The following is a 14,408-nucleotide window of genomic DNA, read 5'->3' as shown; positions in this document are numbered from 1 at the left end:
TCTTTTCACTTATACACTCTCCCTTCGTTACCCCACAAAGTCATGAGACCTCCTCATCAACCTCTTCCTGGTGCTAGCCAAATATCAATCAAGGCAGAGGGGGTTAAATGGGGAAGAGGGGGTCCTTGTGACCTGTGGGGTCATTTTTGCACACTCATCCATTCATGTCTCCAGGCAGAGTACCTGTAGGCAGCATCCACTATCTCCCTGGACTCTTTCAGGGAGCAGTGGGCATTGTTCGGGCTTCTCTGCTCTGTCCCCCATTCCGGAATCTGATTTTAAACCTGTGACCCTCATTCCCATTCCTGTCTTTTTCCATTTGTTGTCACCCGAATTTAGGTGCTTCCCCTGTTTTTTTCTACCTCTTCCCATGTGAAGAGAAGGCGGCCCTTCTGGTTTAATGGATGGAGAGGAATCAATCACTAACCAGGGAAACAAATAGGCCTGTGCACTGAATGACGCAGCAGTACTGTGGAAAAAAATAATATGTGATCAGGAAATTAAAGACTTCATCATAATGCATATACACAAAGGAGATGAATTAAGGTTGCACAGGCAACCTTAATTTTGGCATTTCCTAAAGCTTGAGTGCTTGACTTAGCAGCCCTAGCAATTTTCTTTTAACACCATTTTATGTGTAATGTATTTTACCAGTGTTTTCAATGTTACAAATGTTTTTTTCAATATGGTCTCTCTCTCTCTGCTGCTTAAGATACTAAAGAGGCAATCGAGAAAGTATTGGTAATAAATAAAAACATATATGACCTGCTTCCCAGGCCAGAGGCATATTGACTTCTTGCCTGTTAATTTCTGAACAGTTCTCCTCAATATAGAATCCATCAATATCACCCACAGTTAAAGTGTTCCATCAAAGTCTCCTTAGACATAAGAATAACAGAGCTTTGAGAAGCGAGGTGTGAAAAAAGAATGAGATTTTCTAAAGGTCCAAAAAGAGTCAGGCTCCCAACTCTTATTGATTTTCAATGAGAGTAAGAAACGTAACTACATTAGACCCTTTTGAAAAGCGCATCCTAACTATTAAATAGAAGTTAATTTAATACTCCACATTCATTGTAAACAGACTAATAAAAAGTTACTTCAAATTGAAAGTTAAGATTGAAAACCTATAAATTTTATAGTCTACTTAACTGAAGCACGCCTTATTACAAGATATGTTAATGCATTTCCTATAAATTAATGCATGCAGTAAAAATAGGAATAGCAGCAATTATGATTATGAATGCATCTTATAAAAAAGTTAGCTGATAAGTATATATAAATTTTAGAAATGGTTTCCAAATTGCACTTATGTCATGTTAAACAAACATCAATATAAAGATTCATTGGCGAATAAACCTGATTCTTTAGTAACCAGACAGAGGCAGACATAAGATTGAAGACACTGGGCCGAATTCTGATCTGAGTTACAGCAGTGTAAATCCAGAGTAACACCATTTAAATCAATGAAGTTATTCCTGATGTACACCAGACTGACTAAAATTAGAATCCTTTCTCTACCACCACAGGTTCCTAAAATCCATTGGAACTACTACCTTGAATCAGGGCTGTAGACCTATAATTCCTTCCCTAACAAAGATGAAGCTCACCATCAGAGTCTCACCATTTGATAATCTCTGATTTCAATCCAATTTATTTTAATTGTACAGAAATATATTTTAGTCATATTTTCTGAAGTTCAATTTCATGATCAAGATCCAAACTCTGTCCTTAGAGTCTATGGTGTAGATCTCAATACGGATCTTAATGAAATTATTTCTGAGGCAGAAACATTTGGCTGGGGATCCACCAACATAAGAGAAGCACAAACACACACGGATTATCATGAAATATCTGCACCTACTGTCCAACCTAAACTGCCCTTGCTGCAATTTAAGCTGATTATCCTCTGAGGTTAGGACAAGCAGCAAAGAGAACAATTTTTTCTCCCTCCTCCTTGTAACAACCTTTTATGTACTTGAAAACTGTTATGTCCCCTCTCAGTCTTCTCTTCTCCAGGCTAAACCAACCTATTTTTTTCAGTCTTCCCTCAAGATCACCATCCTTTTCTATAGTTTCAGAGTTATCTGCCAATGATAGTGTTTCGGTCACATCATGTATGTCACTTAGCCACAGTATATCACCTGTAGCAAAAAGAAAAAAAATCTCCATCATCCAGAAATAACCATAGATAAGTTTGTGATAAGAACCAACAGATTACAAAAAGATAATTGATGAAAAAATGGCCTGGTTTGTTTATGCAACGAACTCTCCTTTCCGTATGATTGAGAACCCACAAATCATTAACATGGTTCAGTCATTAAGACCAGGATACAGTCCACCCAACAGAGCACATGTCGCAGGCAAATTGCTGGATAAAGTGTATGAAAGAGAAATTGAGCAGTGTGCAAAAGGTCTGGAGCAGAGGTGGGCAAACTACGGCCCACGGGCCACATCTGGCCCACGGCACTGTCCTGCCCAGCCCTTGAGCTCCCAGCCGGGGAGGCTAAGCCCCGCCCCCCCTGCTGTCCCCCCTCCCCTGCAGCCTCAGCTCACTGTGCCGCCTTGCTCAGGCCCGCTGCTCCTCCCGGGCAGCTCGGCGACATGGCTGGCTCCGGCCGGGCTGCAAGCTCCTGCTGCTCTGAGTGGCATGGTAAGGGGGCAGGGAGCAGGGGGGGTTAGATAAGGGGCACGGGATTCCGGGAGGCAGTCAGGGGACAGGGAGCAGGGGGCGGTTGGATGGGGTGGAGGTTCTGGCAGGAGGCTCTTAAGCTTCTCCTAAGCTCTACACTCCCACTCAAGAATTGAGGAACCTGGACCTGAACTCTCTTGGCATGCCAGAGGCGAGGCTGGTCCTTTGTCTCTTACCACCAGGTTATCAAGGAAGGATGTGAGTGTATTAATCAAAAGCTTTATAGTATATATCATCACATGTATCTCTAGAACAATATTATTGCATTTGTAACTCTGATTATTTTACCATTTGATTACTATTTGATTATTATTCCATTTATCTCAACACAAGTCTTTAAGGCTACATTTGTCTCAGTGTGAGTGTCCTGTCAGACATCCCAAGGATCCTTGCAAACTCTGTATAGCCTGATTCTGGGACAAGAACGTTATTATCTTCTGATCAGATTAATTGGCAAGCCTATAATCAATACTATCCAAATTAATAATATTAGCTTCCTAAAATCAGGCAACAATACACATACCCCTGAAGTGAAATGGACATGCACACTCCCTTGAAGAACTAAAAATTAGTGGTAGCATAGGTACAAGTAATCATGTCTTGATCAAAGTCCAAACCAGTAACAAATACTTGGTGCTTTAAAAGCAGCAATTTCACAAAGCTGAAAACAATTCTGAGCCAAATCAGTTGGGAGAAAGAATGTAAACAGAAAAAATGTGAATGATAATTGGGGACTGTTTACGAACTTTTCTTAAGACCCCCAAAAGCTACAAATCCACAATCAAGAAAGAAGGCTATGCTGTTTTTTTAAAAAGCAAGATAAACCCCCCCAAAAAGCAATCCGGTTTAGAGGGGAAGTGAAAGTAACTATAAAAAAACATAACATATGGAAGACAACAGATGTTGACAGTCATGAATATAAATGAGAAGCTAGGAATTGTAGAAAATTGATGAGAAGCAAAAAGACAAGAAGAAATCTATGGCCAGCAGAGTTAAGGACAGTAAGAAGGAACTTTTGTTAACTACATTAGGAACAAAAAGAATTCTAACAATGGTATTAGTCTATTACTAGATGGAAATGGTAGAACTGTCTGTAATAATGGAGAAAGGGCAGAAATGTTTAATAAGTAATTCTGTTCTATACTTGGGAAAAAGTGAATTTATGATGATGATGATGATGATGATGGAAATACTTTCCATTCTAATGGTAACTCATGAAAATGTTAAACAGCAGCTCCTAAAGAGAGATATTTTTAAACTGACAGGACTGGATAACTTGCATCCAAGAGTTTTAAAAGAGCTGTCTAATGAGCACACTCAACCGTTAATGTTGATTTCCAAAATCTGTTGCAATACCGGGGCAGTTCCAGAGAACTGGAAGATGTAATATTGTGCCAATATTTAAAAAGGAAAAATGGGATGACTCGGGTAATTATAGTCCTGTCAGCGTGACACTGATCCCAGGCAAAATAACGGAGTGGCTGATATAGGACTTGATTAATAAAGAATTAAAGGAGAGTAATATAATATGCCAATCAAAATGGGTTTATGGAAAATAGATCTAGTCAAAATAACAATAATATTTGTATTATGTTACAAGTTTGGTTGATAAAGGTAATCGTGTTGATATAATATACATAGACTTTTATAAGGCATTTGATTTGGTGCTGTACAACATTTTGATTAAGATACAAAATCAACATGGCACACATTAAATGGCTTAAAAACTGGTCAACTGAAAGGTCTCAAATTATAACTGTAAACAGGGAATCATCATCAAGTGGGCATATTTCTAGTGGTGCCTTTGCAGGGATTCATTCTCGGCCCAACATGATTTAACATTTTTACCAGTGTCCTGGGGAAAAAAATTTAAAATCATAACTGATAAAGTTTGCCTATAACAAAAGACTGAGGGAGTCAAATAATGAGGCGGACAGGTCACTGATACAGAGCAGTTAATATTGCCTAATGCAACAGCCATACATTTAAGAACAAAGAACATAGGCCATATTTACAGAGTAGGGGACTCTATCCTGGGAAGCAATGACTCTGAGGTTATGGTGGCTAGCATGACACTGTGGCAAAAAGGACTAATGTGATCCTTGGATGCATAAACAGGGGAAATTTGAGTAGCAGTAGGGAGGTGATATTACCTCTGTATTTTTCACTGGCTTGACAGCTACTGGAATATTATGTCCAGTTCTTGTGTCCACAATTCAAGAAGGATGTTGATATATTGAAGAGAGTTCAGAGGGGAGCCACGAGAAAGATTACAGGATGAGAAAGCATGCCTTATAGGCAAGGGTTCCCAAACTGTAGGCCGCGGCCCAAAGGTAGGCTGTGCACAGTCCCGTGTGGTCTGCCATCATGGGTGGCATTTTGGGGGTGGGGGCAAGTAGCGATACCAGGTGCTCTGTGAGCACCTGGCATCAACACTCGCCCTCCAGCCCTGAGCTCCCTGGAGGTGCGGAGAGGGAGCACAGCAACACCAGATGCTCTGTGCATCCAGCTCAGCTTCCCCATGTGGGCTGAATAATGGATGCCGCACCCGCCAGGCTCAAGTGTAACTGTAGTCCTCAGTGTCCACAGCCACAGTGAATGTACAGGACAGCACGGCACTCACAGAGCCACAAGGAGCAGAGCTGCCCCCACTGTTAATGAGGGATCGAGTGCAAGGCCGGGCCCCATAGCAGCAGCACCCTTTCGGACACAGCCCCTGCCTGCACTTTGAGCTACCACCTTGCCTTAACACAGGCTGTAGCCACCCCCTCTTCCTACACCCTGACTTATACTCCCCCGGGGACAAAGCTCCTAATTACCTCCTGCCTGCACCCTGAGCTGGCTGAAAGGCTGAAAATTGAAAATGAGATCAGGTTGAGCCTCACTAACAGACATCACCAGCTGGAAAACCAGTGCAAGGAGAAGCAGGCACATCCATCCCATTAAGAAGACTCCTGGTCTGTAAGTTATTGTAAATAAAAATATAAAGTATTTGACTCTTTTCTAATTAGTAGAGAATAGGGTTGGGTCTTTACTTACCCAGAACAGAAATTCAGATTTTACACTAAAAACTGAAAACAATATAGTGTTCAAAGTTGGACAACTATTTTGTTTTAAAATCAAATAACTTTTTTCTTAACAATTTTGTTAACTTTGTTGCGTTGCTTATGTTCAGTTTTATACAAATTGTGTTTTCCCTGTTTAAACACATTTTTTTAAAGTGTAGTTTTACTAAAACTGCTTGGTTTCAAAGATCTTGAAGCATTTCTTTGACTGCATATTGCTAAGGATTTCTATTATTACAATCATTTACATTAAAATGAAAAGTAAACATGTACCTTGTTTATTTATTGTTAGTTTATACATATGTAACAAAATTAATGTGTTAATAGCGGGCCATAATGCCTATTGTAACTGCACAGGTGGGCGTCAGGAGAAAAAGTTTGGGAACCCCTCCCTTATAGGAATAGACATAAGGAGCTCAAACCGCTTAGTTTAACAAAGGGAAGGTTAACTGTGACTTTATCACAGTTTTTAAGTACCTACATGGGAAAAGAAATGTAATAAGAAAGGGCTCTTCAATCTAGCAGGGAAACATATAACAAGATACAACGTTTGGACTTTAAAGCTAGACAGGTTCAGACTAGGAATCAGAGACAAATTTTTAAGAATGAAGGTAATTAGCCATTGGAACAATTTACCAAGGATTATCGAGGATTCTCCATCACTGGCAACTTTAAAATGAAGGTTGGATACTTTTCTAAAAGATATGCTTTAGTTCAAACAGGAAATAATTCAGGGAAGTCCTATGACCTGTTTTATTCAGGTCAGACACTAGATGATCACACTAATTCCATCTACCTTAAAATCTAAAATTTGTGCATCACAGCCTCCTAAGGCTCCATCTTCACTGGAAAAGAAGTCAGCTAGCACCTCCTTAGATCTTAGTGGATTCCCCCCCCCCTTTTTTTTCCTAGAAACTTTGAAAATCTAGCTACAGAAACTCCACAGCAAGATGAGAGGAATGTGGAAGGGTATCCTCTGACATTTGTCCATGTTCCTCACGGATACTAGGATTGTTAATTTTCTCTGGAGAATGTTCTTCCACCTGCTCTGAGATGCTTGGTATGCGAGGTGTTTTCCCACGCCATGTGGGCAGGGAGCATCATGAGATCTTTCTCTGCTTCTGCACAAGGCATTGCCCCAATTTATTTTTCTACCATTTACACTTCCTCCTCTGATTTTGACATAAACAGGGATGTAGGACATTTTGATTTCTCTGAGGAGAAATCTCTGCTTTTGCCTGATTACCAAATCTGAACTAATTAGCAAGAGATGCAATATGGAATTTGCAACTAATTAGCAAGAGATGCAATATGGAATTTTGCTGTCACCATGAGTCCTCTCTCCTACTCCGGATTATTTGATGGCTTATATAAAAGGAATTGGTGATCTCCGTTAAACTGAGAACTCAGTGATCTCAGCAGTTAAGTGCCCACCACATTAAAATCTATTCTCACAATTGGAATTCTTTGGCAATCCCACAGAGCACAATCACTGAACGGCCACAGATATGAAATCCCTTCTTAACACTGCAACCCTTGTTCCTCCAAGTTAGTGTTGAAGAACAGTGGCAAAAACAGTGAGAGGAAGCATATACTGCTATTACTCTTGCTGTACATTTTCTAAGTACAGAGAGGGAATTTTGTCTCTTGAAATATCAACCCACCGTCTTTCTCTAGCGCTAAATGTTTTTAAAAGAGTGCATGCATGCACACACACGCAAAGCTCCCCCTACCATAATAAAATCCAAAATCCAATACTGAGTGCTTTCATTTATCTTCTTAAAAAGTAGTGGTATTCTGCTTGCATGACAAAACAGACATAGCCACCAATGATACTTCTGTGAAAAAGTGTAGTTAAAAAGAATTAAGACTCCTGTGATGAAAATGCAGACTTTCCTGTTTTTCCACAAACTGTGATCTTCATCAACTGTAGTGGTCTGAAGAATTTAATGAAAACTTCAAGAGTATGCCTTATAACTTAGTACCAGATTTTAAATGTTTTGTTATACTGTCATGTGAATCACTGGTCAATGTTCTATTTGCCCATCTTTTCAAAAGGATGCTTCTTTTATGTGAAAAAAATTGGATATAATTGTGCATATTTGTTCTTTACATATCCCAGGTTGTCTTTGCCTTATTTTATAAGACAAATCCCCCTAAATAATTTGTTACAATTACTCCCTAGATAATTTCTTCCAAAAACTGAGCTAGGAAACAGAACTGCACTAAAGAACATTACCTCCAAGGTCACCTTAGAAGAAAAGTCTTACCTCCTGTTCCAAGAACTTTCAAGAGTTCGAAGTTTTCGATGCCCACCTTCTCTGCATGGCCTGTCAAATTTGCTGAGAAAAAAGAAAAAAATTTCCATGTCAAAATCTTCAGAGATATAACGCATTGATACATCAGATATTCTGACACATTTCTGCACTTTGAGAACATTTTAATGGATGGAAGAGAAAAAAAAGAACCCTAAAAGAACACTGTACCATTTCAATTTGAAACTTAAAAAAAAAAAAAAAAAAAAAAAAAGCCCACATTTTTGTACATTTAAAATAAAACCAAATTACAGTCCAGGGTAGTAACTCTCAAGCTATTGTCTTTCGACTACCAGTTGTCCACAGGGATCTTCCAGGTCATTCACAAAACAAAAGGTTTTGAGAACGAAGTACTCGGGAACAGAGGTGTTGGTAAAGGAGATCAGTCTGTGATAGGATTTCTTGTACAAAGTGGTCCACCATAAGTTACATGTGAGAAATATCTTCTCAAGCAGATACATAAGTGTTTGCATGATCGGGGCCTTATTGATTATTCTAAAAAAATTAAGTGCTCTAAAGGAGAAAGCATTTTTGCGCTGATTCTGACCCTGATGCTGCAACTTGTTCCATATGGGCACAAGAGATCTGGGACTCTGTATTCAATATGTTTCCCAGTGGCATTTTAGAAGAAATTAAATTAAAACAGTCTTTTGAAGACTCATTAAACAGGTGTATTCAAATGACAAGAACATCACATATATAATTTGAATACATTCTAACTGGATGCACTACCAGGAATTTTATAAGTTACTACCTTACAAAGCTATCAATTTCTGTAAATACATGTAGCTCCTTCCAAAACTAATAAAAATGGTTATTTACCTTACAGTGACTCTGGTTCTTCAAAATGTTTTATCCACATGGATACCACTCTGTATGCGCATGCACCTGAGACTGGATTCTTTTTGACTAGCAGTATACATTGGGCCCCTGCATGAGCCCTGACTGTCCTTAAGCCCTTCCCTTGAGGGCACAAATAGCAGGGCAGTCCTAACTGCTATTCAGTTCCTTCACCAATACAGAATCCCCAAAGCTAAAAGTACTTTAGATTAGCAGAGAAGGGGGGTAGATCATAGGATCTGTGTGGACAAAACATCTTGAAGAACCACAGTTACTATAAGGTAAGTAACCATTTTTCTTCAAGTATGTATCCACATAGATCCCACTGAAGGCAAATAGCAAACAGTTCTCTCTCTCTCTCTCTCTCTCTCTCTAAGGTGCTGGGTGCTAGGAGTCCTATTTAAATAAGTACTGTAAAACTTCCCTGCCAAACTGTGTATCGGATCTAGAGGCTGACACTAGAGAATAGCAGCTTGTAAACATGTATGGAGCTCCAATAAGCAGTTCTTCAGATTTCAAATATAGAGATGCCTCTTAAAAAGCCAAAGGAGGCTGCTTGAGCTGTAGCAGACTGTGCCTTGATATGAGATGGAGTTAACTTACTCAGTAGATAAGAATTTCTAAGCAGAGTCTGCAAGTTCCAAGGAGACCAGTATGACAAGGATTGCAACCTATATGGATATGGTATGTGGGGGCAAGGTGGAGGGAAGAGGAGATTACTTACTTGTAACTGGAGGTTCTTTGAGATGTGTGGTCCCTATCTGTATATCACTACAGGTTATACACATACGTCATGTGTCCGGAGCTGGAGATTTTGAAAGTAGTAGTGTGCATTCATCCACGCATGCACCTTGCTTCGCCTCATGCTTTTGTACAAGGTGAAAAAGGGCAGAGCGGACAGACTGTGCCCTCAGTTCCTTCTCCACCGCAATCCAAGAAGTCCCCAGGGGAAGGAGAAGTGGAATACAGATAGGGACCACACAACTCGAAGAACCTCCAGTTACAGGAAAGTAACCTTCTCTTCTTCGAGTGATGCTCCCTATTGTATTCCACTGAAGGCAATTGACAAGGAGTACTTAGTTAAGAGGAGGGTGAGAGGAAAAATGACAGGAACAGAAAACAGCTGCGCTGAAAAAGGCACCTGTTACAGAGTCTCGCACCAAGGCGTAATGGGAAGAGAAAGTATGTAAAGTTCTCCAGGTGGCTGCCCAACATATGTCCGTAGGCAGTACGTCATGAAGCGCAGCCAAAGTCAATGCTTGCGCTCTCGTGGGGTGGACTCATACTCCAAAGGGCAGAGACAGTCCCAATAGTCAATAAGAGAACATAATGCACCCCAAAATCCACTTGGAAATCCTCTAAGTGGAGATTGCTTGCCCCTTAATCCTTCCTGCTACAGTGATAAACAACCTAGGGGACTTTCTGAAGGATCTCATCCTCTGCAAGTAGGAGGCCAGGGCCCTGCGGACGCCGAGGGAGTGAAAGTGTCATTCTTCCACTAATGCATGCTCTTTCGGAAAGAAAGTAGGCAAGTGGATGGGTTGGTTGAGATGAAAAAAACGGGAAACAATCTTCGGCAAAAACTTGGGGTGCAAGCGCAGGGAAACTTTGTCCTTATGGAACATGGTAAAGGGGGGGATCCGCCATCATAGCCCCAGTTTGCCTACCCTCCTTGTGAAGATAATAGCTACCAGGAAGGTGACCTTCATGGAAAGAAGACACAGAAGGCCAGTAGTTCAAAGGGCAATTTCATTAGTGCCCCTGGGAAGCTACGGATTAAATGGGAGGACAAGTCCATAAGAGGCCTCTCCAAAACCTTGTAGTCAAGGGGTGCATAAAGACAGAGTGTCCCTTCACAAGGGGGTGGAAAGCACTAATAGCTGCCATGTGCACCTCGATGGAGTTAAGAGCAAGTTCTGATGCCTTCAGGGATAGGAAATAGTCCAAGAAAAGAGGAATACCCACAGCCTCAGGGGCAAGAGCCTTCTGCTGGGACCAGGAGATGAAAAGTTTCCACTTAGCCCTATAGGATTGCCTCATGAACTCTTTGCTGCTACTTGAGAGGATGTCTTGCACTGCTGATGAACATTTCCGCTCTAGTGAAGATGCCCATCCAAAAAATCAAGCTCTCAGGTGACATTTCTGCAGATTGGGATGTCTGATTCTGCCACCGTGTTGTGTGAGCAGTTCCCGCTCTAATGAAGATGCCCATCCAAAAAATCAAGCTCTCAGGTGACATGTCTGCAGATTGGGATGTCTGATTCTGCCACTGTGTTGTGTGAGCAGTTCTGGAGAAACCGGCAGCGGAAGCAGGGGGATGCGCCGACATGCAGAGAAGGAGGGGAAACAAGAATTAACGAGGCCAGAATGGGGTCATCAGGATGACCATAGCTCTTTCCCGTCTCATCTTGTGAGGACCCATGGCAGGAACAGTAGAGGAGGAAGGCAAAATTGATCTGGTCCGGCCAGTGGATGACTAGGGCATCACCTTGGGAAAGGGTGCCAAGCCCCCCCATGCAGCAGTACTGGATGCATTTGCTGTTGGTGCAGGAGGCGAAAAGGTCTCTGGTCAGAGTCCCCAGCGGTCAAAAATGTCAACAATCACAGAGTCACGTAGCTCCCATTCGAGATCGGCCATGAATTTCCTGCTGAGAGAGTCTGCAATCACATTCTGATTCCCCGGAAGATAGGCTGCTAACAACAGTATCTTGTGTGTGATGCACTAGTCTCAGAGACGAACCGCCTCTGCACAAAGTGCTGATGACCTCGCGCCCCCTTGTTTGTTTATGTAGTAAACAGTGGTGGTGTTGTCTGACATGAGGAGAACATCACGGGAGAAATGCATGACATGCTTTTCTTACCATCCTAAGTTCTTGGATGTTGATGTGCATACTGGATTCCCGAGCAGTCCAAGTTCCCTATGTCATGTGCTCGCCTATGTCAGCACCCCATCAATTGAGTGATGCATCTGCGATGATCGTCATGCATGGGGAGGACGGAAGAAAGGGTATCCCGGTGCAAACCTGAACTGGGTCTGTCTACCATCGAAGGTAGGAGAGAACCTCAGGGGGAACTGTCAAGAAGAGGTCCACAGAATGGTGCATAGGAGAATAGATTCTCTGTAGCCACAGCTGTAGATAGCAGAAGTGATATGAGCAAAGGTAGTGATGTACGTGTATGCTGCCATGTGCCAAAGAAGGGAAAGGCAGGTTCTGGCTGGAACAGAATGACTGGAAGTCACCATGGCAATCAGTTCTTGCAGGATCTGGAACCTGTCCTCTGGTAGATAGGCACACGCAGAGATCACATTAATGAATGCCCCCGTGAACACTAAGGATTGTGGGATCTAATATCAATTTTTTGATGCTTACGCTCAACCCCGGAGAGGAAAGGAGTAGGAGCAGCAGGGAGGTCGAGGCTTGAGCTTCTTGTCTGGATTGCGCTGCTAGCAGACAGTCATCAAGCTAAGGGAATATGAGGATTCCTTGATGCCGGTGATGGACCGCCACTATAGAAAAATATTTGGTGGAAACCCACAGAGCGGTGGTGAGTCCCAATGGTAGAACCTTGTACTGGAAGTGTCAAGGGCCTACAGTGAATCTCAAGATCTGCCTATGGGTAGGATGAATATCTATGTGGAAATAAGCGTCTTGCATATCAAGAGTCATAAACCACATGCCTTCTTTTCTAGTGAGGATATAATAGCTGCAAGGCTGACCATACAAAACTTTGGTTTGCATATGAAGCGGTTGAGACAATAGAGATCTAGGATTGGTCTCCATCCTCCCTTCTTCTTGAGTACCAGGAAATATGTGGAATAGAACCCCGTGTCTTGCAGGGCCATAGGAACAGCCTCTATTGCTCCCTTTTGCAGTAGGGAGTCCACCTTTAGGGCAAGAATACTGTCATGAGAGTGGTCCCAGAGGCAGGATCGGGATGGGAGATGTGGATGAGGTAGCATTGTGATCTCAATCATATAGCCATGTTGAGTGACATCCAAGACCCACCTGTCCATTGTTATCGCACCCCAAGCTGGGAGAAAGAGTGCTAGGCGTCCCCCAAAGAAGAGGTGGGTCAGAAGTACAGAAGGATCCAAGGTAGCTGATGGTTCTCTAAATTCACTCAGAAATATCGCTTATGCAAAGGCTGAGTGTGTGGTGTCGAAGACTGTACAGACGGACCAGGTGGACAGCACCATTGGGTCTTCTGACGCTTACGAGGAGGCTCATATGATTGCTAATGAAAGAACTGAGGAACTCTGAACTGTTGTGCAGGAGGCGGGCAGTAGAACTTACGCTTGGGTGCAGGTGTACAGATACCCAGTGATCACAGGGTGGCTCTGGAGTCGTTGAGGGAGTGTAGGGTCTTGTCGGTGTTCTAGCTGAAAAGGTGAGATTCATTGAAAGGGAGGTCTTCAATGGTATTCTGCACCTCCCTGGGGAAACCAGAAGAGTACAACCAGGATTTCCTCTGCATGATGATGCCAGTGGCCACAGTGTACGAAGATGTGTCTGCTGAATCCACAGCAGCCTGGAGCATTGTCCTGGTGCCCAGCTTGCCCTTCTCTAAGACAGTCTGGAAGCAGGCACGATCCTGCTGGGGAAGCTTGTCCGCAATGTCTGCTAACTGGTTGTAATTTAGAGAGTCATATTTAGCTAATAATGCCAGGTAATTGGAGATCTGAAACTGAAGGCTGGCCAAAAAAAGAGACCTTACTACCTAGGAAGTCCAGTCTCTTACCCTCATCTGCTGGAGTAGAATGTGGATATTGCTGCCTGGCCAGTTCTGTTGCTGCTTGTATAACCAGAGAATTCAGTGGAGGATGAGAAAACAGAAACTCAACCCCCTTTGCCGCTACATAGTACTTCTTGTCCACCCCCTTTGGGGTGGGAACGCAAGTGGCCTAAGCATGCCAGACAGTTTGAGACAGCTGGAAAATGGCACTGTTCATTGGTAGCACCACCCTGGCCAGTACGGATGGATGGAAGATATCAAGTAACTGATGTAGGCTGTCCTGTACTTTCTCCAGTGGAGGGCATCAGCCACTCTTCTCAACAGTTCCTGGAATTGGTGGTAGTCATCCGGAGGGGAGGAAGGAGTAGACGACACTGCTGCGTACAAAGATGATGAGGGGAAACACTCTGGTTCTGGGAGTAGTATCAGAGTCAGGCTAATCGGTGCATCCTCCAGTCCTGGTTTTTAACGTCTACTTGATGAAAGGCAGAGTGGTGTGATGGCAGACTCCTGTTGGGTCGATCGGGAAGGTTGCAAAGGTGGATATTGTGCCCAAGACCCCCAGTATGGCCAAACAGCAGTTGTTGTGGAGCCCATGGAGCTAGGTACTAACGACTCCTATGCTGAGAAAGGGAAGGTATTGCCACTGACCTGGCAGTATCTTCAGAAAGTCATGCCAATGGTATGAGAGGGGTGGACTTTGTGTTCCATCCGAGTCCTCCCATGCTAAGAAGTCAGAGCCCTGCTTGAACAGCAGTGCTGGCA

The 14,408-nt window shown here is 42.7% G+C and overlaps 1 protein-coding gene across 1 annotated transcript in view; it reads right to left on the bottom strand.

Annotated features, from left to right (window-relative positions):
- The window catches only part of RPS6KA5 (ribosomal protein S6 kinase A5), a 167,990-nt gene that overhangs the window by 117,153 nt on the left and 36,429 nt on the right, over positions 1 to 14,408 (bottom strand). Inside the window, exon 2 of the mRNA XM_065404223.1 lies at positions 8,025 to 8,096. Coding sequence (XP_065260295.1) covers positions 8,025 to 8,096 — 72 coding nt within the window. The remainder of the gene's footprint in view (positions 1 to 8,024; positions 8,097 to 14,408) is intronic.

The sequence above is a fragment of the Emys orbicularis genome, chromosome 4 (genome assembly GCF_028017835.1).
Source record: "Emys orbicularis isolate rEmyOrb1 chromosome 4, rEmyOrb1.hap1, whole genome shotgun sequence".
Classification (NCBI taxonomy): Eukaryota; Metazoa; Chordata; order Testudines; family Emydidae; genus Emys; species Emys orbicularis.
This window is presented reverse-complemented; position numbering and strand designations above follow the sequence as displayed.